Genomic DNA, 27095 nt, shown 5'->3' on the forward strand with positions numbered 1-27095 from the left:
CAAGTCATCCAAATCAGCAGAGAGGAGAATTCAGAAGCCGATTCATTATCTAAACTTGTTCAAAATTCATCAGACCTGGATTGCTCCGTCTACTTCGAAGAATTGCAGAAGCCAAGCACAGAATCTGAGGAAGTCATGGAAATAGAAAACACCCCGAATTGGATGACTCCATTCATTAACTACTTGGAGAAGGGAGAGCTCCCGGAGGATAAAGGGAAGGCTCAAAGGTTAAAGGCAAAAGCTTCGAAATTCTTCATGGAAGAGGGAATACTCTATCGCCGGACCTTTTCCTCCCCAATTCTCAAGTGCATAGGCCCAGGAGAGGCATAATACTGCCTTATGGAAGTTCACGAAGGAATATGCGGGGACCACATGTCCGCAAAAGCACTAGCTCACAAAATCATAAGGCAGGGGTACTACTGGCCTACCATCCACCAGGATTCGATAGACTTTGTGAAAAAATGCAAGGAATGCCAACTCTTCAGCAATGTGACACGGATGAGCCCAGTCCTACCCTCCTCAGTCTTCTCACCAATCCCATTTGCTGTATGGGGAATTGATATCATGGGACCCTTTCCCAGAGCCAGAGGAGATCTCAGGTACTTACTAGTCTCAATTGACTATATGACAAAATGGGTAGAGGCAAAGGCAATGAGAACAATAAACCAACAAGACTGCATCAAGTTCATGGACAACATATTGATGAGGTTCGGGATCCCGAGAGTACTTGTCTCAGATAATGGTCCACAGTTCGTCGGTTCAGAATTTGAATCCTACCTTCAAGAAAGGGGCATCCGACACAAGAAGTCTTCTGTAGCCTACCCTCAAGGAAATGGTCAAGTTGAGGTAACTAATCGAATACTTCTCAGGGGGATAGAGAAGAGACTCAGGGAAAGCAAAACCAAATGGCCAGAAGAATTGCCTAATGTACTTTGGGCATACAGAACAAGCCCCAGAACAAGCACAGGAGAAACCCCTTTCAAGCTGGCTTATGGAACTGAAGCAATGCTACCAATTGAAGTAGGATCCCCCTCCCATCGAGCAATCAACTTTGATGAGATAGCAAATGAGGAGGGGCTCAGAACGAATATTGAGCTAATCGACGAAGTCCGAGACCAGGCAGTGGCAAGAATGGAAAAATATAAGCAGAAAACAAGAGAGCACTTCAGCAAGAAGTCCCGGGTCAAAAACTTTCAAGTTGGAGACCTGGTCCTTCGAGACACGGAAGCTTCAGACCCCACAAACACTGGAAAACTAATGCCAAAGTGGGAAGGCCCATACAAAGTCAAGGAAGTTATAAGGCCAGGAACATACAAGCTCATGAACATGGATGACTCCGAAGTACCAAATACATGGCATGGACTCAGGCTCAGAAAATTCTACCACTAGAAAAGCAACCAAAAGCAACCAGAACTTGTAGCCTATGGCAAGCAACCAATCTATGATCCGATATTTTGTATGAAAAAATTTGCAAATCAATGAAAAGAATTTTCCCTTCTCAGAAAGTTATTTTAAATTACCAGTTATGGAAGGAAAAACAACCCGGGTACCTTCTCACACCCGGGTCAGAAGCAAAAAACGAAAGCAACCACTATTTGCTTAGAAAAATTCTAAGTAGATGGAGCAATCACCAATCCGGGTTAGACATACCCGGATTGAAAGCAAATTTAAAAGCAAAAAACAACCCGGATTAGCATATAAATCCAGGTTGCAAAAAACCATTATGTACTTAAATTTTCCAAGTACATAAAGCAGAAAAGCAAACATCAACCGGGGTGGGTCATATACCCGGATTGATAGCAAATTTAAAAGCAAAAAACAACCCGGATTAGCATTCAAATCCAGGTTGCAAATTTTCAAGTAAACAAAGAAAAAAAAAAGTATACATCAATCCGGACACTGTCCCATACCCGGACCAAACCCGATATGAAACAAGTCCGGATTAGGGGCCATGACAAGGATCCGGATTGCACAAAAAGATAACAAAATACGGAAGAAAAGCAAATATTTTCAAAGGAAATTCAAAGGCTAATCCGGATTGACATCAATCCGAAATAAATCCAAATATTACACGGTTCAAATCAAAGTACGAAACAAAGGAATCCTAGAAATGAAATTAAATGGGCTGGGCCCGAAAAGCCTTACAAGGCTGATCCGGATCTAGAGGAAACTGGGGCTCGGACCATCATAGGGTTCCGGTTCCCCTTGACCCTGCTCAACAGCAGCCTTTGCAGCAAGGAACTCTTGAATGAAGCTATCCCACGAAGTAAAAGGGTCAGTCTTGATATGGCGCTCTGCAACAACCCAGGATCTGCGTACCTCGGGAACCCCGGCCTGAGCAACTTCGAAGTCATAGATATCGCTGGCCTTGAACTCAGCAATGATGGCCTCCTTGTTCAGATTCTCTTTGGCAGCAAGCTCGGCCTTCAGCCTCTCGACTTCCTGGGCAAGCCCCTCAGCCCGGGTCTCAGAGTCCTTCAGCTTCCCGTTCAACCCGGACTCCACTACACGAAACCCCTCCCGGGCCTCCTCCAGCTCACCCCTCAGGGAATCAGAAAGAATCTTCTCTGCTTTGGTCCGGTTGTTGGCCTCCTTGAGCTCAGTGAAAGCAACGTCGGAGCAAATGGATATTGCACTCCCAAGCTGAGAAAAGAAAAAAAAATACTATGAGCAAAGCAAAAAGTAAATTCGGGGCATAATCCGGAACTAAGAGCATAAAAATCCAGAAATTACCTGCCTCCATTGACCAGTGACCCTCTTCAAGGCAGCAGCCATGTTGTAGCCCTCGACCTCCTCCCAATCTTCTTCTGAGGGGATACTGGACATGAACCCGGCCAGATCAATAAGGCTCTTTGTCCCTACCCGGATAGGAGCCCCATCCGGTCCCTTCCCCTCCGAATCGCATATGACCCGGTCAGCAACAACAGTTTTTCCGCGGGGAGGCTTTCCCGGGGCGGACTTCCTCTTCTTCGAAGGAGGTTCCTCTTCAGAGATTTCTTGAACGTTCGGGTCCTTGGCCAAGGGCACATTGACCGGATCAGACACATTCCGGGGGGCAGAAGATTCGGCACCACCCTCAGCATCCGCAGATCCGGATCCGGTACCAGGGGCCCCCTTTGTTGTCTTGTACGCCAATCCCAACGAGTTAAAAGCTGCTGCATAAGCTGAAGAAGACATTATGGCCCGGGATGCAGGGTTGTAATGCGGCAAACCTGAAAAATTGAAAAGAGAAACTATCAGCACAGGATCGATAAAAATGCAAAGACTACCAAATCCGGAAATAGAATAATGCAGTAAGCCCGGACCATGTCAAGACGTTTTATGCAAATCAGCTACAAGTGAAAAACAAAAGGTATGTTGATCCGGACCAAAGATTACAAGTTACAAGCAAAAGAAAGGTAATCCAGTTCTCCAAGCTTGGATGGAGACCCGGATCAAAAAAAAAATGTTAAAAAAGAACTTACAGCCAAGTTGGAACATGAGTTTATGGTTCATAAACGTATCCCGGGTTGGCTGGAACCCGAGACTACCACAAAATTTTCTAACTTGGTCTAAAGCCTCCTCCTCTAAGATCTCTGGGTTGAATTTCGTCTTAACCTCCCCAGTCGTGAAATAAGGAAGATACTCCAAATCGTAACCCTTCAACATCAGTATCTCCCCATTCCAATGCTTCAAAGAGGTCTGATGCATAACTGGTTTGGACCTACCCGGACCGAATCCGCACTCTGCTGCCCGGAACCTCAGCTCGTAGAAAGGTTTCTGGCTTGACCTAGAAAGGTAAAAAATCTGGTGGAATAACTTGAAGGTAGGAAGGAGCCCGGACTTGTTACAGCAAGCTATGAACCAGGTCATAGACTTGATCCCATTCGGAGTTATCTGCATAGGAGAAATCCTGTAGACATACTTACAAAGGTGCTTCAGAAAAATGTGCCACCTGGGGCTCCACCCGGACCTTAGATGCTCCAGCCAAACCGGAACAAAACCATCCGCAGGACGATGGAAGATCCTCTCATACGGTTCGGGCCACCTCCAAGCAATATCACTGGTTAATTGAAAAGCAGCCCGGATCGCCTTGTCCATATCACCCGGGTCAGCCTAAGCATGAAAATCCTTCAGCTGGTAATGATCCCGGTTGATCCCAAAGGAAGCAAAAGCTGCTTCCAGAAGACCTTGGTCATAAATACCCGGGTGCCCATCCTCGTGCCTCTCATATCTGACCCGGGTATAATAAATGTTATCCTCGAACCCGGGTGGCTTTCTCACGAAATGGTACTTAATATCAGACCAGCGGCCCTCTGGCGTAAAAATAACAGAGTTTTCTGGAAGCCTCTTAAACCGGAAGCTCGTAATTGTTCCCACGGACCCAGACCCCTTTCTAACCATCTCGCCCTGGATCTGTTCTCTACCAGACGAATCCGGATCACTCTCTTCCTCAGAAAAGTTTGGATAGCAATTATATACTTTCCTAGCTCGCTCCTTGGTCCGGACCATATACCTATTAAATTGAAGGTCAGTTAGTCTGTGCCCTACATATTTTATTTGTCTTACTAAGTGGTCTGGATCAGGTACGTTATGTTAATTTAATCATAACCTAATGACCCGGACCACCAATGCAAGTCCAACCAGGAAAAACATCAACGATCCGGATCATGTTAACCAAAAATAAATATCAAAACAACCATGGACCCGGACCTTTGCGGTAAACACCCAGATCCGGATCAATAGCAACCAAAAACTACCAAAACAGCTAAAAAAAAAAACCCAAGTCATACAATCCTACCATAAACCTCCCCCAAACCCGGATCCTGTACCCTCTACCCGGATCAAAATCAAAACCCTAACCCACAAACAGCGACTTCGAGAATCAAAAAGCAAAAAATGCACAGCAAACATATACATACATATATTTCCCTCAAGAACACGAAGAATACAATCGAAAAACCCAGAAAAATCGAACACAAAAACACTATTTTTGCACAAAAACCCGCAAAAAACACCTAAAACCCACAGATCTGGACAGTCAAAAGCAAAACAAACTCGTACAAACCCAATACAACAAAAACTAACAATCACAACCTCTATTTCGCATCAATATCACGGAAGGATGATTAAAGCATGCAGTGAGTTCGAGAAATCGAAGAACAAACAAATAAAAAGCCAAGGCGCAGAAACTTACAAATTAGTCGGCAAAAGCAAGAACAAGCAAAAGAAAAGCGACGTCGGCGGTAGAGATAGCCCAGAAAACAGCAAAACCCTCCGGAGATTTTCGAAGAAAGAAAAAGAAACGGTTGGGATTCTTGGATATGAATAAGAAACAAAAGAAAAGAGTGGGTAGCCTTTTATAGGCACTGCAATGCCTGACCCCCGCCACGTGGCGACTACGGAGTGGCTCATCCAACAGTTACAAAAAAAAACCCCCTTGATATATATATTAAAACACATTTAAAACCCATAATCATTATGGGCCGAGTTTTTAGGAAATAACTGCCTAAAAATTCAAATGTGTGGGAGGGAAAAAACTGAAAGACGTTACAAGTTAAAAACTCTTCAAATTCCACAGCCCATGATCCGGACCCAAAGCCATGATCCGGATCATTGACAACCGGAAACAGGTTTGAAGCAACTATTCTACCTTAATCCGGATTGATACCCATTACACCATATCCGGATTGAGGGGGCAACCAGGAGCATAAATTTTTCTGGAGCAACTATTCTACCTTAATCCGGATTGGTATCCATTACACCTGATCCGGATTGGGGGGCAACCAGGAGCATAAATTTTTCTGGAGCAACTATTCTACCTTAATCCGGATTGGTATCCATTACACCAGATCCGGATTGGGGGGCAACCAGGAGCATAAATTTATCTGGAGCAACTATTCTACCTTAATCCGGATTGGTATCCATTACACCTGATCTGGATTGGGGGGCAACCAGGAGCATAAATTTTTCTGGAGCAACTATTCTACCTTAATCCGGATTGGTATCCATTACACCTGATCCGGATTGGGGGGCAACCAGGAGCATAAATTTTTCTGGAGCAACTATTCTACCTTAATCCGGATTGGTATCCATTACACCAGATCCGGATTGGGGGACAACCAGGAGCAGAAATTTTTCTGAATAAACTACTACACTTTAATCCGGATTGATATCCATTGAACCAGATCCAGATTCAGGGCCAGAAATTTTTCTCTAAGCCAAATATGCGATCCTAATCTACTCCCTCATCCAGAAAATCTGCATAAGGGAGTGGGGGGCAAATGATAGGGCATAATAGACCCGGGTAGGTGTCAACCTGGACTAAAGGGAGGCAGGATCAACCAACCTGCTAAGACCCCCCTCTCCCAGGCCAATCAAGAATAAGAGCCCAGGCCCGGGCCTATCCTACTTCCCGGATCCGGATCCGGATCAAGGCCGAAACCACAATGAGGGAAGTCCCAGCAAGCACATGCACATCCCACAACCCGCCAAGCAAAGGTACGTGGGCACGTGACTATGACAGCTATCAACAACCAGCACACCAGACAAGCACGGCGCGTGTCAGATGCCGTTAGGGTACTCTGGAGGTGGTCCTCCCCTGGACACGCGTAAGCAATCCACCCAAGGCAGGCGTCCTCTGGTCCCAGCATCCAACGGCCCAGATTTAGAGGTAACTGCCCCTAAACCCTACCTTGGGGCTATATATACCCCCAAGACTGAAGGGTTTAGGGATTGGAAAATATTTTTACTCTTGCACTCACACACTCTCATACACTCAAAAACACACAGCAGCCATCAAATATAAACACACACACAGCAGCCTCTAAGTTACAGAAACATATATACCTTCATCTTCTCCAAAGCCCGTTCTTACTCTCACACCGGAGGCGCCGTGGGAGCCAAGCCCCCCTTCCGGTGTTGTTTTGCAGGTGCCCAACCTGCAGTTACACCTCTCTCACGCGCACAAGGTCCAGGAACGCCGACGACGGAGCCGCCCGCTCACCGGAGTTATCACTGGGAATCTTAACTTAATTTATTTGCTCAACCAGCACATAAGGTATGCCACCTTTATTGTTAAAAAGCAGATGGTTATCACTGGCTTCATTAAGAAGTTGGGAGTGCCAAAGTCTTTGGAAGTAGGGAATCTTGGTGCTTCGGAACCAGGTATAAGCTGCCAGAGTTCCCATCGTTTTTCAATAATGGTCGCTACAATCTGAGTCTTTCGGCTCAGTTGGTTTTACCACATATTAAGCAGGATGTATAGGCTATAGAAATGAGAATACTGGACTAGTTTTATCAGTATTACATGATCTCAATTTATACAGCAGCTTGTAAGCCCAACTAGAGCAGGAAGATATTCTTGAATAAATTGTAAAATGAACTTGAGTTGACAGCTGTAAGCCTGCCAAAATTTATTATGCCAGCCAGTATATTGTAGGATGATATTTTAAAGCATATATTCTTGATCTTTAAGCCTGCAAGGCCCTTTTGTGGAATAGGAGAGTATACTCCGCAAAAACTGAAACAAAACAAAAAAAAATGTATGAACTGATATAACTCGATAGATGTTGGCTGATGAATCCATTTCACAACTTTCTTGCTCGGCCATTGGACCTGAGCTAAAGAACGCCAACGAGTACATTACCAAGGGCAACAGGCTTCATACTAGGTACACTATTTTCATATCTCACTCCTGCACTGGTGCACTCGCTATAGAGTGTTTATAATCAATTAAAATCCCTTAAAGTTTAAATTGAATACTCCCTCAAAGTTCATATTAGTTCAGATTCTAGAGTCTGTGACTAACTTCAAGCTTGAGAGGAACTGTGCTTTGTAAATTCTATGTGCTAAGTTTTTCTTCAGATCTGTGAAAAGGCTTCTGACTTCAGCAGATGCAATTTTAGTAAATGAAAGTAATGTACATTGACATATATATGTGCAACAAAGGTCCTCTAGCTATCCTATCTGCTCATGGAACAGCCCTCTCTCTTCTACTCTAAGAACTAATTCATTTTTGATTTTCTTTACCGTCTCAGCTCCCTCCCGTCAACAAATTTTCAACCGAATCTCAGAATTTGTGATGTCAAAATGCAGTCTTGAGACTTGAAGATTTTTTTCTCGACTTCAATTGAAAATTACACTTCAAGTGCTGCAGGAGTCCTTGAAATAGGTATGACTCTTCTTGATTGGTGAATCTTAGCTCCCACTTCCGCCACAACAAGTCTGGTCAGAAACAAACCAGATACTAGAGCTGCTGTCATTAGCATTGTAAAAACAGCACTCCAGCTGTTAGTGGAGATATAACCGGTCAACAATGGTCCAATTGCAGCCCCTATTGAGCCGGTTCCATCTATGATTGCTGTGACAGTCGCTAATGCCCTTGCATTGCCTTTCAAGGAGCTGTGTGTCCCTAAATCAGCTGACACGGCTGTAGTTATTAGAGCATAAGGCCCATTAACAAACACACCGGTGATCAACATGAGAATTATGTTGACAGTCATTGAAACATGCCCATAGTTTCGGTACAAGTAGAGAGCAGGGATAGCACAGTACATGAAACTTGCAGCTGTTATGGCTCTGGCATCAAGGCGATCAGAGATGTGACCAGCCAATATTCCTCCGACTACACCTCCCACATCGAATAATGTAGATAAATTTCCAGCAGATTCATTTGACAAGTACTCACCAGCTATAGCTGCAGCGCGGTAAGGGGAAAATTAGCCTCAATACACAATTTCCAAAATCAAACACCACATCATACATTTGGCAATTCCTGAATTCTTTTAATAAATAAATTTTAATTGATGCAGCATGATTTTTTCACAATAACAATGTCGTTTTACCAAGAAGAATTTAACATCTACAAGTTAATTAGTGGAACTAATTACCTGTGTGGCTAATGTAGAATGGAAGCCAGTAGAGAAATGTGTAAGCAACCAATTTCGCAAAGAAAAGGCAAAGGGCAAAAGGAGCGACCCCGGGAATCTTCCATGCTTCGATGAACCCCACTGCTGATTTATCTTCCTCCTTGTCCGAGTTCAACAAAGGTTCTCTAACTCCCTCTCCTGCCTTTTGCGGAACATATAGCTCATCATCATTGTTATCACACCCAACCGCCCCAGGGCTAACAGGCAAGAACAGAAACAGGACTAATCCGAAGAAAATAATCATTATACCAGGAACGACCATAGACCATCCCCAGCCATACTTTAACATTGTCGAAGCAATTAAAGATCCAGTAATGTTCCCAAGCGATGTGTGAGCATTCCAGATACCCATTATAAGTCCTCTCTTTTTCTTTCCAAACCAATTTCCAACAACCGCGACTACTGAAGGCCAACCAGTCGACTGGAACAAACCAGCCAGCATCTGAACAACCAGGAAGTAATAAAACACATGAATATTTGCCCAGTATCCCACTCCATAAAGTGCGGTGAACACACCAGTTCCCACCATTCCGATTGTCAGAAAAATCCTAAGATCCATTCTATCGCCCATATGCCCCGAAAAAAACATTCCCATGGCATATACAGAAAGGAAAGCCACATCAAGCTGACCAAGCATAGCAGTTCCATCTTTCCCATCAAACGGTGCCCAACCACTTCCTAGCACCCACGATTCCTTACTACTTTCGGTCAAATTACTAATCTCGGCTCTTTTAAAGAAGGACGTTAAGCTCAAGTCCGGAGATTGAGGATCAAGTGCACTTTTCACAATGCTGGTAGTTTTCCTAGTTGCATGATAGCTTGTGTAGGCCAAAAATGTCACGATCAAGACAATTGCTTGGTGAGTTTTGAAAGACAGATTCGTCTTCTTTGTGTACTCCACGAATCGGATTCCCGGAGGTTTCCCACACTTTTTCTCTTCAGCAGAATCCATGATAGACCCCATGTATGGTTCTAATTGCGACGAAAAACACCTGCCTTCTACACTTCTAGCAATCTGAAACAAGAAAACAAGATCAGATATTGAATACAATTACACAAACAGGTTAAACTCCACTTCCGTATAATTATTTAAAAAATTATAACAACAATAACTAATAACTAATAAGTAAGCCATAATTCATGTTCAAAATCTCTTTCTTCACTAGCAAAACTCCACGAGCAACTTGAAAGTTGAAAGTAGAGTCGAAACACTGTTTGAAGCTTCCTCAGGGGAAGGTTTTGATATATGAAAAAACATTACTTCAAATTTGCATTAACACGAAGAGCCTTGTTTACGGGACTTTAGCCTGTGACAAAGCTTTTCCGGGAAATAAACCCGTGACCAGTCACCAAATTTGCAGATATGCGATATCTCAACAGTATTGTACAGAGACTTGATCAAATTACATGACAAAATATATAAAACCACAACGTAATTTAAAATTCAAAAATTCATTGTCTACGGCAACTATGTAGAGCTGGAATAAAACAGATAACTTGTGTTGTAAATGTAAACACAGATGTTAACTTGTAACTGATAAGTTACAAGAAGCAGTGTTACAAAAGCAAGTCAAGTTAATAAATAAAGAATATAAAAAAGAGATTACAAAGCCAAGAACATACCTGGTAATAAGTGAGCTTAAATGGAATGGTGCTGCAATAGATGTGGATGGTCTGTGTAGTTGATGAGTTATAGAGCTAAAACGAAGTAGTTCAAATATTGGTTGTGAAGATGTCTTCAAACTGTGGCAAAATGAAAAACGTATAGGGGTGTATTTAATATGGATAATGCTTTTTTAATGTGACGGATATACCCATGCTGTATCTGCTTATTTACCTTGGACGAAACTTCCTGCTTTATGACAACAAAAAAAAAATAGAAACAGCATGCGCAAATTGACGATTACGATAAACAAAAAACTGTGTTTGGAGGGGAGGTTATTTTATTAAAAAATAAAATTGAACATTATGGAGGATGACAATCTCTTTGGTCAATATGGAAATAAATATTCAAATATTATGTTCGAGAGCAATAGGTATAAATTGTAATATTGTGGGTTAAATAAATATAAATGAATTATACAAGTTTATAATCATGAAATTAGATGGATGAGTATATGAAGATTTATAAAGGAATAGGAATACGTGTTAGAATTCATGATATGATACTGTGTTCTTTTTCCTAAATAAGTCGACCACTTAGTGTTACAGATTTCGAAAATCGGGATTATTCGGTTGATGTACCGATTTGCGATTTATCGGACGATTTTTAAAAAATTAGATGATTTATCGGAAATTGATCAAATCGGACAAATATTTTTGACCGATTTTTGAACGATTTATCAACGATTTTTGAAAAATCGGCCGATTTATGTAACAGAGCGACCACTTTGGAAATCTAGTGATAGGAATAATGTTACTTGGATCATTTGGGAAAAAACACTTTTTAATACGGAAATTTAGAGAATAAACTATTTTTGATTCTCTTCCCGTTATCTTTATTTTACAATTAAAATTAAATAGTTGTTTAAAGAAAGAAAAAGGAAAAGATTTACAAAATAAAATATGTAAAATAATATTTGATAACCGTAATAGCTCGTTGCCCATATCCCATATAAATGATTTAGAAATTTGATTTTGTAACTAAGATGGTCACAAATATAAGATCGTTAATATTAATATTATAAAAAAAAATTACGGTAGATATAAAGATCAATCTTTTATATTTATACCAAATTTTTTGGGATACTTAATATACCGCAATAATCGGTATTTTACGATAACGGTGTGCCCTATAAATTTAGTCATTAAAACTAGACCCCAACTCTGAGATTTGCATCTGTTTTGCCAGCTATTAATACAACTGAAAGTGAGGAGTAATCCTAACTCCAAGCAAGTCCAAACGATAGGGAAATTTCGCATTTTGTTTGGTGATACATAATAACAGTGATGGCTTCTACTCTTGTGGCCATCTATTCCAGCACCAAGTTTCTAAAAAGTGAACCTCGTCAGCGTCATGGCTTGGCTCATGGCAATTAAATGAAAGTTACAAAAGTTTCTCACAACCACTTATAAAGATTAAAATATTTTGGTGGACACCAATAGTGCTGATACATGCACCATGTGTGTCGAATTATACTACAATGGTGATGTATACGTACAAGTAAAACAAGTCGGCACAATATTTTCAACGACTACGTCTGGGTCGCACCAATAAGACTTGGCTAAGAAGGAACTAGAACGAGGTGCAAGTGTTGTGAAATAGACATATTGACTCTCGAGCCACTATAGTATTGGTTGGCTGTGTTGAAAACTGAAAACAGAGATCGTGCATGTGATACGATACGACCCTTGCCAACATATTTCGCACATTTCGGGCCCTAATCCGAATGACCTAATTATTGGTATTAATTTCTCGATGAGTTGTCACATTATTTTACTAATTTTTTAGTGTTTCACTAATCTCGTGGGGGATAAGGCAATAAATTTTATTTGTTCGTAGCTTCGTATCTTTAATTTTGAGCGGCAATAATACGGGCACAGCTCACTTAGATTTTTATTGTTTTTATTTATAATTTTTTTTATCGTAGATAACACGCAGCAGTTATCTTTCGGTGCGTTGGATAAATCTTACGGGCTCGCAATAGTCTACTATCTATATGTTACTATTATATAAAATATTAAATATTAAAAATTTTGATACAGTATCGATATTTGGTACACGCTGAATTTACCGAATTATTCTTACTTATAAATTTTTAAATATTATTTTATACCAAAATTACGTATTCTCAAATTATAACACTGAAAATTGCCAAATTAACATTAAAACCCTCCCCTCCCCGTATCGCACAACATTGGCAAAATATAATAATAAAGTATAATATAACAAGTTTAATATGAACAATCTATATTGTCGCATATTGTATGTCTGTATCTCTCCAACCAAATTCAATACGAATTCAAAAATTATAATTTATAAATCACCAACTTCTATACCATACTAATCAGGATGACCTATCACTTTATTTTAGTTATTAAAAAAAATATTTTATGCATCTACTAAACTAGTAAATTCCTAAATTACTAAATAAATCTCCCTATCCTCCTAAACTCAAATACAATATTACCGTAATGGGGTATAATTGACTCAAAGTTCAAACAAAACTAAGCCTACTCAACTACAATCATGTCCCAGCAGTACAAGACCATCCCACTACTCCTAATTATTTTATAATTTGTATTAAAAACTATAATTATTATATATTTATTTAAACAGTTAAAATTATTATGTGATTGGAAAAATATATTTTTTAAAAAATATATAAACAGAAACCTATGCATCGCACCTGGTTTAAGTTACTATATTATAATATATGAAATCAGAGGCGTAGAGAGAGTATAGTGAGTGGGGCCAATTGACCCCACTAAAGTAAAAATTGTGTATTAATTTTATAATATTGGACATATTTTGATCGAAAATTTATACATAAAATTAACATTTTGACCCCACTTAAATAAAATTTATATACAAGATACTGAATTTATTATTTTTAAAAAAAAAATTGGCCCCTGGATACAATACTGGATGAAATATTTAAAGTTTTGGTACGGTATATATCTTTTTACAAGTTGAATTTACTTAGTTACGTTTCCTTGCTTATATTTTTCATAAATAAAATATTTTTAAATGAAATATTTTTAACTTACGAATATTTTTTTTTTGTTAAACCATGGAAATCTATACAAAGATCCAAGAGTAAAAAACGGTGAATTTCATATTGCCTTGGTTCAATTTTCTCTGTTTTTGTGTTTTTCAGCTATCTCGGTTATTTTTCTATTTGCTACTCTCTTGGTTTATATAATACCAATATTACAAAGTCAAAAAGACTGAACAAATATAAAATCTAACAGTCTTAAGTTTTGCTGCTTTTCGTCCTCTATTACCCAGTTAATGGGCTTCCACAGTGTGTTTGTATACATCTCGACGGCTGTGTGTCAGCTTTCACTGTTCAACTGCTGTTTGAATTCTTCATATGATCATCCGTCGACTTTCAGAACATCCGTTGATGATTTAATTGATCATCCGTCGACTGCTATATTAAACATCCGTTGATAGTCATTTGATCATCCGTCGATGGCTTTGTTAATCATCCGTCGGTAGCTATTTTGGCACTTGACTCTATATCACTTATGCAGAATTACAAGACATCATTTATGTACAATTATTCAACCTATTCTGCATATCTACTTAAAATCAACATGACTTATATGCTACTACAGATTCTATACAAAGGTGCATACATAAATGTGCTACAAACTTATTATTATATAAGCTACTCACTCGATGGATAATAAGTTAATCATCCGTCGGGACTATAATGAGTTATCCGTCGGGACTATAATTCTTATCCGTCGAGTGCTACATAATTTCACTAAGTAAAATCTACTTAGATGTGTTGTTTATGAAATCATCAAGTACACAACATATGCACAACAATAAGAGATACTTGATGATAACAAAACATCCTGAACATATATCTTTAAAGATAAGTAGATAAAACTGAAAGTGCTTCAATTAATTAAAATGAACAAGGTTTGGCTCACAGTCAATTCAAGATGCTCCTCTAGCCTGAGCAGATTTTTCTAGTTCCTTGAAGGTCTGGATCTTCTTCCAAGCTTTCTGTTATTTTCTTCAATTTGATTCTGGAGCTGCCTGTGGAATTCTAGTTCATCAGATTCTGAGAGATCTAGCTTTTCTTGCATTTCCAAGAGAGTCTCATTGCTAGAGATACACAATTGGTCTTCTAATATGAAGAATCTTCTTACACCCTTGTCATCCATGAATTCCATCAGTCAGTAGGGCTTTAGATGCACTCTTCTCCCTATGTATGGGATGATTAGAGTCTTTGAGAGTGCATCTTTAGCTCTAACACTCCTCAGTTCTTCAATCTTCTTCAATACTAGTCTTCTTGCAGTTACATTGAACCCAAAGTTTTTCTTGAAGGATGAATAGATTTTAATCAGCACAGCTTGGCTTTCTTGAAGAATCCTGTGAAGTGGCCATTGAATCTCCCTTCCTCCTTTGTACTTGAACACCAACCTTTCAGGTAGGTTTCTGTATGCATCAATTGCCCTTACTTCATCCAGTTCATTCAGATAAAGATTTAGATCTGAAAATTCTTTGATGTCACACAAGTACAAGTAGTCTCCCCTGTTGACCTTGGGTTGAGCTTTAACTACTGACTTGGATTTGAGAGGTGACAGCTTCACTTTCTTGACCGCCCTTGACTTTGTCCTTTTTGGCTTGCTAAGGATTGGTAAGTTGAAGTCGGGAATTGGTATTTTATCACACTCTATTGGCTCATCCTTTGGCACAATAGGTTCACCATGTATGTTCCTGTAGGGATCCACCACCCTTATGTCTTCAAATACCACAGAGGGCTTTGATGCTTGAGCTGTAGCTGGAGTGGATTCCTTAGGAAATTGATCTTCCAATTCCTTGTCAACAACACCCAATTTTCTTTTTGTTCTTCTAGCCAATTCTTTCTTCCTTGGGGATTTCTTCTGTTCTTCAATTTTCTTCTTTGATTCAGCAGCTTCAGATGGTTGAGAGGGAATTTGTTGAGAAGAGTTTACAGCCTGTAGCTTGGTCAAGATAGCAATCTGTTCTTTCTTTTGTTTAGACTTCTTTGCATCTAGAGCAGCTTGCCTCTTTTCCTGCTTTAATCAGGCTTTTTCTTCTTCTTTGCTTGAGCAAATTGTGGATGTCCAGCTACCACACAAATTTCCTTTTCATTTCTGAATATCTTAGCAATTCTCCTTTTTGAAGCTGAATCAGCTGGATCTTTATAGAAGACAATAGATCTTGACAGAAGCTTCTTTTCATCAGGCTTGGGTGTCTCATCCACAGTGTCCATAGGGTTCTTCCAATATGATTTTGGATAATTTGCCCTTGGTTTAAGAATTGTTTCAGCCTTTGTAGACTTGATGCAGGAAGGTTGTCCTTTTTCCAGATAGTTCATATTCATCTCATTCACACTGATTGGCTTGACATGAGAGTGATGGATGGCTGACTGAACTGGCTCCTTGACTAGTTCAAACTTTTTCTGTATCTCCTCATCAATCTTATTCCAGTTGATCAAACTCAACTTTCCTTTTTCAGCAACTTTCAAATTTGTTGTTGCTGCTTTAATTAGATCTATACCATCTGCAACTGTTGGCTTGGAGACTGTAATTGAAGGTACAATTACTTTGTTGATTTGTACTTGAAGTTTCTCCCCCTCAGTTGGTCCTTTCTCCCCCTTACTTGATTCTCTCCCCCCCTTTTTGTTATCATCAAGTTGAGGAGTTAGGCCTTGTGCTTTAGCCAGTTGCATGAGAAGATTTGTCTGAGTCTGTTGATTTTGAAGAAGGATAGCCATTGAATTCTCAATAACTTGAACTCTGTTTTCCAGCTTGGCTAGCTTCTTTTCAGAGTCTGATTCTCTCCTCAATCTTAGTAGTAGATCTTGCATGGTACCATATGGCATTACTGAATCCAGCTTCTCAGAATTGTATGTCTTCAAGTCAGCTATATCTCTTTTTAGTTCATCCACACTCATATTCTGTCTTAAGTGCTAGATCTTCATGAGATGTAAAGAGTCTAGGTGAGCTTGAAGAATAGCCTTGGTACCAGCATCTGAAGTTTCCTGAAGGGCCTTTTGAATAGTCATCACTTGCTTGACCAAAGACACATCAAATTGTCCTGGTGTAAATTCCTTTTCTATTTGTACGATGTTTAGTTTTATATAATTACAGGCTTTTTCCATATTATTTTATTAAAATGAAATTAGAGATAATTTTGTATTCAGTATAATAACTTAAAACTAAAATACATTGATGTATACTGTTTATCTGGATTAAAAATAATTATGCAATTGATCAAGAATAAAGCAAAACTGAAGTAAGAAAATAATTAGACCAACTAAAATAAAATTATATATACTTTAATATGGGCTAACGTATTTTTTTTTACCATTGATTAAGATTTAAACAAATTAAATTAAAATAAATCTGAATATAATTAGTCGAATTTAGTCGATGTAGCAGGCTTTAGGCTAATACAAAAAAATGTATCAAAATTGATATGTGTTAAAATAAAACTAAAATAAAGCAAAAATAATTTGCATGTTATTGATCTCAGAAAAATTTACATTTTAACTAAAATATAATTATCTTTTGTAAACACACCCACAAATTCAATTAAATTATATCCTTCAATCATTAATATTATTTTTTAAATTAAAATACCACTTTTTCAAAAATATCACTAGTTATGCACGTGTGTTTATATGTATAGTCATTATCAAATCATATTAATTAAAAATTACTTTCATTAATAGACAATTACTTTCATGGTCCCCTCGTTTCTTTACGATCTTTTTTCTCGGATGTCTTTCATCACTTTACATTTCAAAAAATTCTTTAAACAATATATTCTTATTACAAAATTTGAACAAAATTACCTTTTTCTCCACTATATTCACATTATATATTAAATATTAAGTAGTCTCATCATTTTCCTTACTTTTCTTCCTTTTCATTATTAATTCACATTATTTCTTAAATTTCGTACTCAAACTCAACATAAAGAATTGTGCGGAACAGAAAGAGTATGAGATACACAATCATTGAACCAGCTTATTCATTTTTTTAGAGGTTAAATGACATTTTGATTCAATAGCTAACTATTAACTTTCAATTGAGTTATCAAACTGAAAAAACTTCCAGTCGGGTTACATAACTAATAAAAGTATTCAATTTAATCATTATACACGCTAAAACTTTCAGGACTGTTAAATAACATTGACTTTAGACAGATTACCGTTAAATTGCACCGGATCATCACATCACACAAAAAATCCGCCCAAATATAAAACCACCATGTTATAATAACCCGACCAAATTATAACTCATACCTTGTATAATCTATATACTAAATTAAAATTTATATATCTATAATCAAATGCCTAATAAAAAAACTTACATAACCCATCTTAAACCATAATTGCAAAGATTGTATAAACTCGATCAGCTGCTAGAGATTCGTTCAACTCAACAAAATGATGAAAAAATGAAATTGTCATTATCGGAGATGAGGATAATGTTTGCCCTGATTGCAAAAAGGTACGAACTTGATTTGGTGTTAGAGGTTCCTGTAACTCAACCAAAAGATGAAGAAGATGAAATCTTAATTATTGAAGATAAAGATAATGTTTGTTGAATATGATGAAATTCTGTAATTGAATTAACTAGGGTTAAATATCTCTTCACTTATGTTTAATTATGTGGATGTGCATGATCTTATTTTTATATGGTAAAATTAGGGTTCTTAATTTATTTACATTGAAGTTGGGGTTTTTTTTAAAAAAAATTATGAAATTTAAAGAATTAAAGGGGAAATAGATGCACTTTATGAAATTGTGTGGATGAACATGTTTTTATTTTTATGTGATAAAATTGGGGTTTCTAATTTATTTACATGGAAGAAAGAAAAATGGAGAAGATGAAGAATATTTTATTAAAAAAAGATGAAGTTTTTATGAAATTAAAAGAATTAAAGGGGAAACAGACGCACTTGATTAAGTGAATAGTCAGCCAAGTTAGCATATTGATTCATATTCCGTCCATTACTTAATGTTGGTAATGTTTAATGAATTGATTAAAAAAATTTGCTTGTTCAATAATTTGATTAAAAATTTTAGTTCGATGACCCAATTAAAAGTTAGTAATCAATTAAATGATTAAAATGTCATTTAACCCAATTTTTTACATAATTTCTGAATTATATTGCTTATTTAAACCAATGTCATTTTTATCCGAATTGAAGTAGTTTAATCTTGTAAGATGTTAAATTGCATTTTCTTTGTTGTGTAAAGCAATTGAATTTTTAACTTTTAATTGGTGTAAATCTATATTATTTATATTATATTATGATAACCAAAATGATGTATAATTTGATATATATATATATATATATATTGGTTGGTTTGACTATCCTCATATATGACGTTTTTTTTAATCAAATGATCATGATCGTTAGATTCAGATACTAAAAAAGACTCAATCTTTCAAGTTCAAACACCGCCAATAATAAATAATTATATTATTATTTATACACCACTAAAATTCTCAAATTCGAACCACACCAACATCAAATAGTCATATATTTATATAATACCCAAGATTTAGGTTCGAATTCTACCAATAACAAATATTTATATTATTATTTATGAATATAATAATAAGGTAATGAATAAAAAGAAATTTATTATAATTAAATAATATAAAAATATTAATGAAGACATGTAAACCATGCTCTTGTTTGTTGATGGTTTTGAGAATAAAGAACTTATAATAGCCTTAACTTTAAATTGAAAACCAAGGGCAATAATGTAATATTAGTTTATGGATGACTAAATCTTAGTAATTTTTGAAGGTCAGGCTATTATTGTTACGATTTTGCGTCACGGCATCACAGAGGCATATTCGCATATATAAGGAATAAACCTTTGCATCTAATTTTTTTATTCAATATAATCACAAGTATATGTCCTTTGCTCTCACTGACGATGTGGAATAATGGTTGGTGACTATGTGATTCCAAATTTCCAATGTCCCTCCATGAATCATTTCTAAGTTTGTAAGCATATTTTATCGTACTCTTGGCCATCGACTTTTAACTGGTCTATTCAAATGCATATGCATATTCTTTGTATGCTGGAATATTATAATGACAAACAATAAAAAATTATCTTTACAGAGATTTGATCAAATTATTTATTTACCGGTATGCTTACCAGTTACTACTATCAATTTAGCGAAATGTTTGAATTTATTATTACGATTTTTCTGTGATAACAACCACAATAAACTCTTAAAATTATTTTGTTTTAGTTGATCTTTACTTTTTTTAATAATGATGAATCTCGTGTTTACACAAAAATTATCATAGTTAAAAATAAGCTAATTCAGTGCATATAAAATTTAGTTCTTAGAGTGTGCACGACCTGGAAAATAAATTTTACTTAAATTTTTAATAGTTTGTTCTAAGTTTTTTCAAAAAAAATGTTTGTTTAAAATATACTCACCCAGTCCCTTCCAATTGTTTATTATATATTTAAAAAAATACCTTTTTCTAAATTTCCTTATATAAATTTAAATTAATAGGGAATATAATAAGTATTTAGAAGTCAATCCTATTTAGAATTTTATTTAATTGAATTAACAGAATAAGTAATCAATATTTAGAAGTCAATTCAATGTAGAATATATTTAAACAAATTATAACTTTTTCTCAACTAACTTAAATCGTGATTTCTTATTTAAAAATGAATTTCAAACGTGCTCCAAAATCGTTTGATAAATATTTATCAATTTTTTCTAAAACTCCTCTATTTTAATTCGATAAAATTAATTTTCCTTATATATATTCAAATTATTAGGGGAGATATTAAATATTTAGAATTCAATTATATTTCGAAGTTGTTCAATCGAATTAATATGTAAGATAATAAATATTTAGAAATCAATCCTATTTAGAATATATTTAAACAAATTTTACCATTTTCATAAATTTCCTTATATACATTCAAATTAATAGGAAAGATAATAAATATTTAGAAGTCAATCCTATTAAGAATTTTATTTAATTGAATTAATATGAAAATTAATAAATATTTAAAAGTACGATCTTTATTAACTTAAAAAAACGTGATATAAATTTGTACCATGAAAAAATATATACATAATTTTGTTTTGTTATGTATATTATAACGGGTGTCGGCTTAACAAAACGTGACACAAAATAATTAATTTATTATATTTTATTTTTTTAAAAATAATCTTGATATGAAAATTTTTTAAAATAATATTTTAGGGCCGCTGCGCAGCGAGACTTTGTCGACTAGTAAATTTTTTTTTATTTTTTTTATATGATTAGTTTTATCGAGACATGTGAGGAGCATATTTGAGTGTATAATTAATTATATTGAGACATGGAAGGAACATATTTCAATTATCTTTTGTATATGAAAGTAAAATAAATATTTTCAGTGATGATTTTATTGGTCATATGTGAAAAATAGTTATTATACAATTATATAAATTACAATCTGATTTTTAATATTTAATTAAAATTCTATTATACAGATGAATTATAACTTGTTAAAATAATATTTTGAATTAGTAAATACATTAATATTACAATCTCAAAATGTGCAGGGGTAACTCCTCTGCTAAGTGTACTTTCGTTTATTCAAAAATAAAAGTGTACTTTCATATTAAACCCAGGCCCAGAAAACTCACAGCTTTCTACAACCAGGCTTCAAGTAAATTACCTATCTTTGAAATTAAGCCTTTGCGAAAATAAAGGACGTCGAACTAAAATTCATATTCATGGGGGCCCTAAACTAGTCGGTAAAAATGTTGTTATGTTGGTTTAAGATTAATCAAAACATTATTGTTAATTCTACATTAAAATTTTAATATAATTAAAACGTTGAATAATCTGGAATCAATAAAAATAATTAGTCAAAAATAGTTTATAATAATATATGTAATTATAATTATTGTATCATTTTTTTTGCTAAATAATTATCGTATCATTTTGATTGTCCATATATAATTATTATATTTTTATACAAATATATCATGCCTATATTTCATATACGGAGGTTATTTTCGTGAAAATTTAAGACTTAATGAAAGATAACATGCATGTGTACATGTGCGAGATATAAAAAGATTTTCATCACAAACTTGAATCTACCGATTAAGAAGAAAAATATTGATATATGCAACAAGTATAACAACATATATGATAGGACATATAGCTCCTGTAGGGCCTGACCCCGGACTCATAACTCTATATAACTCCCGGAAGAACTAGTCCCAGACTCCTAACTCCATACAGCTCCTGGAAGGACTAATCCGGGACTCCTAACTCCATACAACTCCTGGAAGGACTAGTCCGGGACTTCTAACTCCATACATTTTCTGGAAGGACTAGTCTGCGACTCCTAACTCCATACAACTCCTGGAAGGACTAATTCGGGACTCCTAACTCCACACAGCTCCTAGAAGTACTAGTCATGCACACTACCAGTCCCGACTGGCCCAGTCCCGCAAACCCAACCTTGATGAATCCCAGCACGTGAGACACTGGCTCAAGCACATGACGGGGACAACTGTCATACATCAATCATGTGAATAATCAGGGCACGTGTCAGAAGATCCTCAGAACGTTCCTCAGCCAGTCCCGCACTGATATGTGTAAAACATCCACTCCAGCCAGGTGTCCTCCGCTGCCAGAACCAATGACTACGATTCAAAGGTACCAACCCCAAAATCCTATCCTTGGGCTATAAATAGCCCAAGAAGGTAATGTTTTGGGGTTAATCACTCTCTCACACTTATATACACACACAACCACCTCACATTCATGTCCATCTTCATCTTCCCCAAAAGCGAGTTCTTACTCTCACACCGGAGGCGCCGCGGGACCCAAACCCCCTTCCGGTGTTGTTTTGTAGGAACTCCACCACAGCTACACCTCCACAGCGGAGAAGGATCCAGGAACAGCGGCGAAGGAGCAGCCCCGCCACCAGGAGTTATCATTTGACGCTAGAAGGAGGGGCTCTTCATCCTTGGGTCTCGGTGCCCCTGGATTCATCTTCATGAACAAGCTCTTAAAAGAGTCTGTTTATTTAATTTGTAAGAACCCAAGCAACCAAACTCTCTCATAAATATGAATGTTGCTGATTTAAGCCACGTTTGCGTGTGTTCATTATTTTAGGCCACATTTGTGTGAGCCCCGTCTTGTTGATTTAAACCACGATTGTGTGTGCTATTGTTAGTTTTGATTATTTTAGAGCCACAGTTTTGCTCTAGTTTGAATATTGCTTTGTGTTCTACAACCCTGCCATACTTGTTCTACCACATTGTTAAGTAGTCCCAGAAGATTGTTTAAACTAGTTCCATGAAACCATTTGTTACTGTTTGTTATTGTTTTGGGTAGTTTTTACAACTTTCGAAAAGCAACTTTAGATTGGTATTTTCTGTAGCATATTGTTGTTAGTTGTTTTTGGTATTGTTGAGATATGGCGAGACCAGGAAAGCATACTTCTGGGAGACCATCTGCTAGCACTCAGGTCCAGGAGTCGGACCACTCCCAGGCCCTTGATCCAAGAGCCGAAGCGTTTCAGGAGCAACCATTGCCACACACTCCCGTCGTGGAAAGAATTGTAAACACCAGGGACGCCAGAAGCCTTATTGAGCTGAACCAATACAAATACACTAATGTCCCGGTGGCAGAAGAGCACATGGCCAACCTTACAAGTGATGAACTGGAAGAAGCAATCCGGCTCTACAGGCAGGAGCAAACCCGGCTCCAGGAAGAAGCCGAACTTGAGGAGGAACCGGAGTAGTCCGGGGACTCCCAGCAATCTAAGAGATCTATCTTTGACCGAATTAGAGCTAAAGGAAAGAAAAGCAAAAAGGATCAAGACAATAAGAAAGAAGCAGAAGCTGCTAAGCATAGAAAATTGGAAGAGATGCGGGAGCAAATCAGGAAAGAGGAAGAAGCAAAGCTCGAGCTAAAGATCCAAAAAAGGATGCAGTTAGAAGAAGAAAAGCTACAAGCTAAGTCCAGGACTAAGAGAACCCGGAGGGATCCCATTCCGGAGCTGATTTCTGATGATGAAAAAGAAGAAGTAGAGGGACCTAAAAGACATGATCTATAAATTGCAAAGAAAAATGGACAGAGGCTCAGGAGTAGAAATCGGAAAAACATTAACTCCTTTCAGTCACTCCCTGGAAGCCATTCCCATGCAGCGGAACTTGAAGCACTACAACTTTGACTCATTTGATGGTCTAGGAGACCCGGAGGAGCACCTGAACTACTTTGAGCAGATCACGCAGATATATTACTACAACGACTTGACGAAATCAAGGTTCTTCGCTTCAACTCTTAAGGGAGGGGCCCATAGATGGTTCAATAGGATCCCCTCCCGCAACATCCATAGTTGGAAGGAGTTTCGCGCTTCCTTCCTTCGAAGATTTCGAGCAAACAAAATGCACGAAATGCAAATGTGCCACCTGGAGACAATCCGGTAGCATGACAATGAGTCCCTCTCTGCATACATGCGCCGGTTCCAGGAAGCAATCAACAAAGTCTCGAGCTTGGATGAGAGGGAAGCTTTGAGCATTTTCAGGAGAAATTTGGATCCAGAGAACAATGAGAGATAGATCGTAGAACTGATCAATAAGGAGCCACAAAGTCTGACAGCGGCTTACTCCATGGCTGCCAGATTCATAAAGGAAACAGATGTGCTCCAGGCAATGGGGATGACCCGGAATGGGGGGTCCAGGAGCAAAAACACTGATGACCGATCGAAAGGGGGTTACCATCAGGATAAGAAGTTCAAGCAAAACCAACAAAGCCAAGAAAGATAAACTCTACCGTTTTTTCAGACACTGGGTCCTAAGCAGGAGTCAAAGAGCGATCTAGGACCCGCGAAGCAACCCCGGAAGCCGAAGTAGGAGCCGGACTGGACTCCTCTTAACATGACCCAGGAGGAAATTTTGAAGGAGGTAAAAGATAAACCTTTCTATTACCATCTGAAGCCAATACAAACTCCTCCGGAGAGCAGGCCCTACAATAGGCAGTGCGATTATCATGAGACCCATGGCCACAAGACTGAAAACTGCTTATCACTCAAGTACTTCATTGAGGACCAAGTGAAGAAAGGAAATATGAACAAGTACTTAGTCCGGGACAACAACAACAGAGGGGAAGCGCAAAAGAGAGGAAAGAATGTAGTCAATGTAGTCTTAGGAGGCTCCTACTCCCTACCTCAGAGCCCGAACTTCAGCGAAGAAGTGCTCTCAATCCAATCACTCCCAGACCTGATGATATCCTTCAGCAGTAAGGACTATGAAGGAGTCAACCCTCATCACAATGCAGCCTTAGTGGTCACTTTGGACATCTTTGATAATGAAGTAAGAAGAATGCTCATAGACAATGGTTCCTCAGTGAATATTCTCTTCAAGCACATAGTGGACCGAATGCAGTTAGGGAGCTTCCACTCAAACGAGTGTCGGGAGGACCCGCTCTATGGGTTTGGCCATAACATAGTCCCGATTCAAGGAACTTTATATCTTCCAGTCATTTTTGGAACTATTCCTAACCAAATGACTCATGTCATCAAGTATTATATGATCAACGCTCCCTCGTCATACAAAGGAATCATTGGCATGTCAGCTCTAACCATGACGCAAGCGATAACTTCAATCTCCCACCTAATGATCAAGTTCCCAACCCCGACAAGAGTCAGGGAAATAAAATGAGATTATGAAGTTGCTGAAACATGCTACACCCAGGGGTTAGTCATGGAAGAAACCCACCAGGATAACAAAAGAAAGGCAACAGTCCTTCGCAAGTAACAAAGCATGAAGAAGCACAGACCCCGGATAAAGGAAGAAGCAACAAAAGAAGTACAACTCATTGAGTCAAGTCCGGAACAAGAAACAAATATAACAAATATGGAAGGACCGACAAGCAACCAAGTCATGGTAGTCGACAAATCAAATTAGGTCCTAGACCAAGCTAGTCCTACCATGAAAGCAACCAAAGAATTTGAACAAGTAAACTCCTATTTGAAGAAGAACTCTGAAGCCCGAATTCATCAAATGGTTTCAAGCAAAGAACAAGCAAAAATCGAAGCTGCAGTCGAAACGGAAGGAGTCCAGGTTGATGAAAGCGGTCCTAACAAAAAGGTGAAAGTTGGGTCAGGACTCGAGGAGTCCTTTAAGGAAAGATTAATGTCCCTGCTCCAGGAGTACAAAGATGTTTTTGCCTGGAGTCCAAGAGACATGCCCGGATTACATGAGTCCATAGCAATACACAGCTTGGACGTCAACCCCAACATAAAACCAGTCAAACAGAAGAGAAGAAATTTTGCCCCGGAGAGGCAAAAAGCCATAGACGAAGAAGTGGAGAAGCTACTCAAAGCAGGAATCATCAAAGAAATCAAATATCTGGAGTGGCTAGCTAATGTTGTTATGGTGAAGAAGTCCAACGGCAAATGGAGAATGTGCGTGGACTACACTGATCTGAATGATGCATTCCCAAAGGACCCGTACCCTCTCCCAAATATTGATCAACTGATAGATGCCACCTCCAGACACATCATGCTAAGTTTCATGAACGCCTTCTCCGGATACAACCAGATCAAGATGAACCCGAATGACATACCTAAGACAACATTCATAACTCACAGAACAATATATGCTTATGTGATGCTTTCCTTCGGACTGACAATCACAGGATCAACGTACCGGAGATCCATGAACAAGATATTCAAGTCCCATATTGGGAGAAACTTGGAGTGCTATGTCAACGACATGATTTCCAAATCAACAACTATACTAGGACATGCGGAAGATCTGAAGGAGTGCTTTGACAACCTAAGGAAGAACCAACTCAAACTGAACCCGGAGAAATTCACCTTCGGAGTAGGAGCACGAAAGTCCCTAGGATTCATGATCAGCAACAGAGGCATAGAAGCCAATCCGGAGAAGATAAAAGCAATCCAGGAAATGAGGGCTCCCAGGACATAAAAAGATGTGCAGAAGTTAGCAGGATCCCTAGCAGCACTAAGGAGATTTATCTCAAAGCTAGCATAAAGGTACTTACCATTCTTTGATTTACTCAAAGGAGCAAGAAACAAGAAAGAAGTGAACTGGAGTCCGGAGTGCCAAAAGGTATTTGAGGAAATCAAATCCTACCTCTCTCAGCCACCAGTCCTAACAAAGGCTCAACCAGGAGAGCCTCTCTACTTATACTTGTCAACAGAAGCACAAGCCGTAGGAGCCGCCCTAATCAGGGAAGAGAATGGAAAACAACAACCAGTTTACTATTTAAGCCAAGTACTCAAAGATGCAGAAACAAGATACCCAAGATTGGAAAAGTTTTCCTTTGCACTGGTCATAACTTCAAGAAAACTCAGGCACTAATTCCAAGAAAGAGAAATCAGAGTGGTGACAAATCAGCCCCTAAGGAAGATAATTCACAAGCCAGATGTATCGGGAAGACTTGTCAATTGGGCTGTGGAGTTGAGCTAGTTCAATTTAAGCTTCATTCCC

The 27095-nt window shown here is 37.9% G+C and overlaps 1 protein-coding gene across 1 annotated transcript; it reads right to left on the reverse strand.

The window, feature by feature from the left end:
* Positions 1-7850: 7850 nt before the first annotated feature.
* Positions 7851-10663, reverse strand: LOC141708144 (putative glycerol-3-phosphate transporter 1). Its single transcript, XM_074511623.1, has 3 exons — positions 10533-10663; positions 8871-9924; positions 7851-8677 (listed from the first exon to the last, which is right to left on the reverse strand). Exons 2-3 carry the CDS (start codon positions 9871-9873, stop codon positions 8118-8120), a joined length of 1563 nt encoding a protein of 520 aa, XP_074367724.1. The 5' UTR covers positions 9874-9924; positions 10533-10663; the 3' UTR covers positions 7851-8117.
* Positions 10664-27095: the final 16432 nt, after the last annotated feature.

The sequence above is a fragment of the Apium graveolens genome, chromosome 2, assembly GCF_009905375.1.
Source record: "Apium graveolens cultivar Ventura chromosome 2, ASM990537v1, whole genome shotgun sequence".
Classification (NCBI taxonomy): Eukaryota; Viridiplantae; Streptophyta; class Magnoliopsida; order Apiales; family Apiaceae; genus Apium; species Apium graveolens.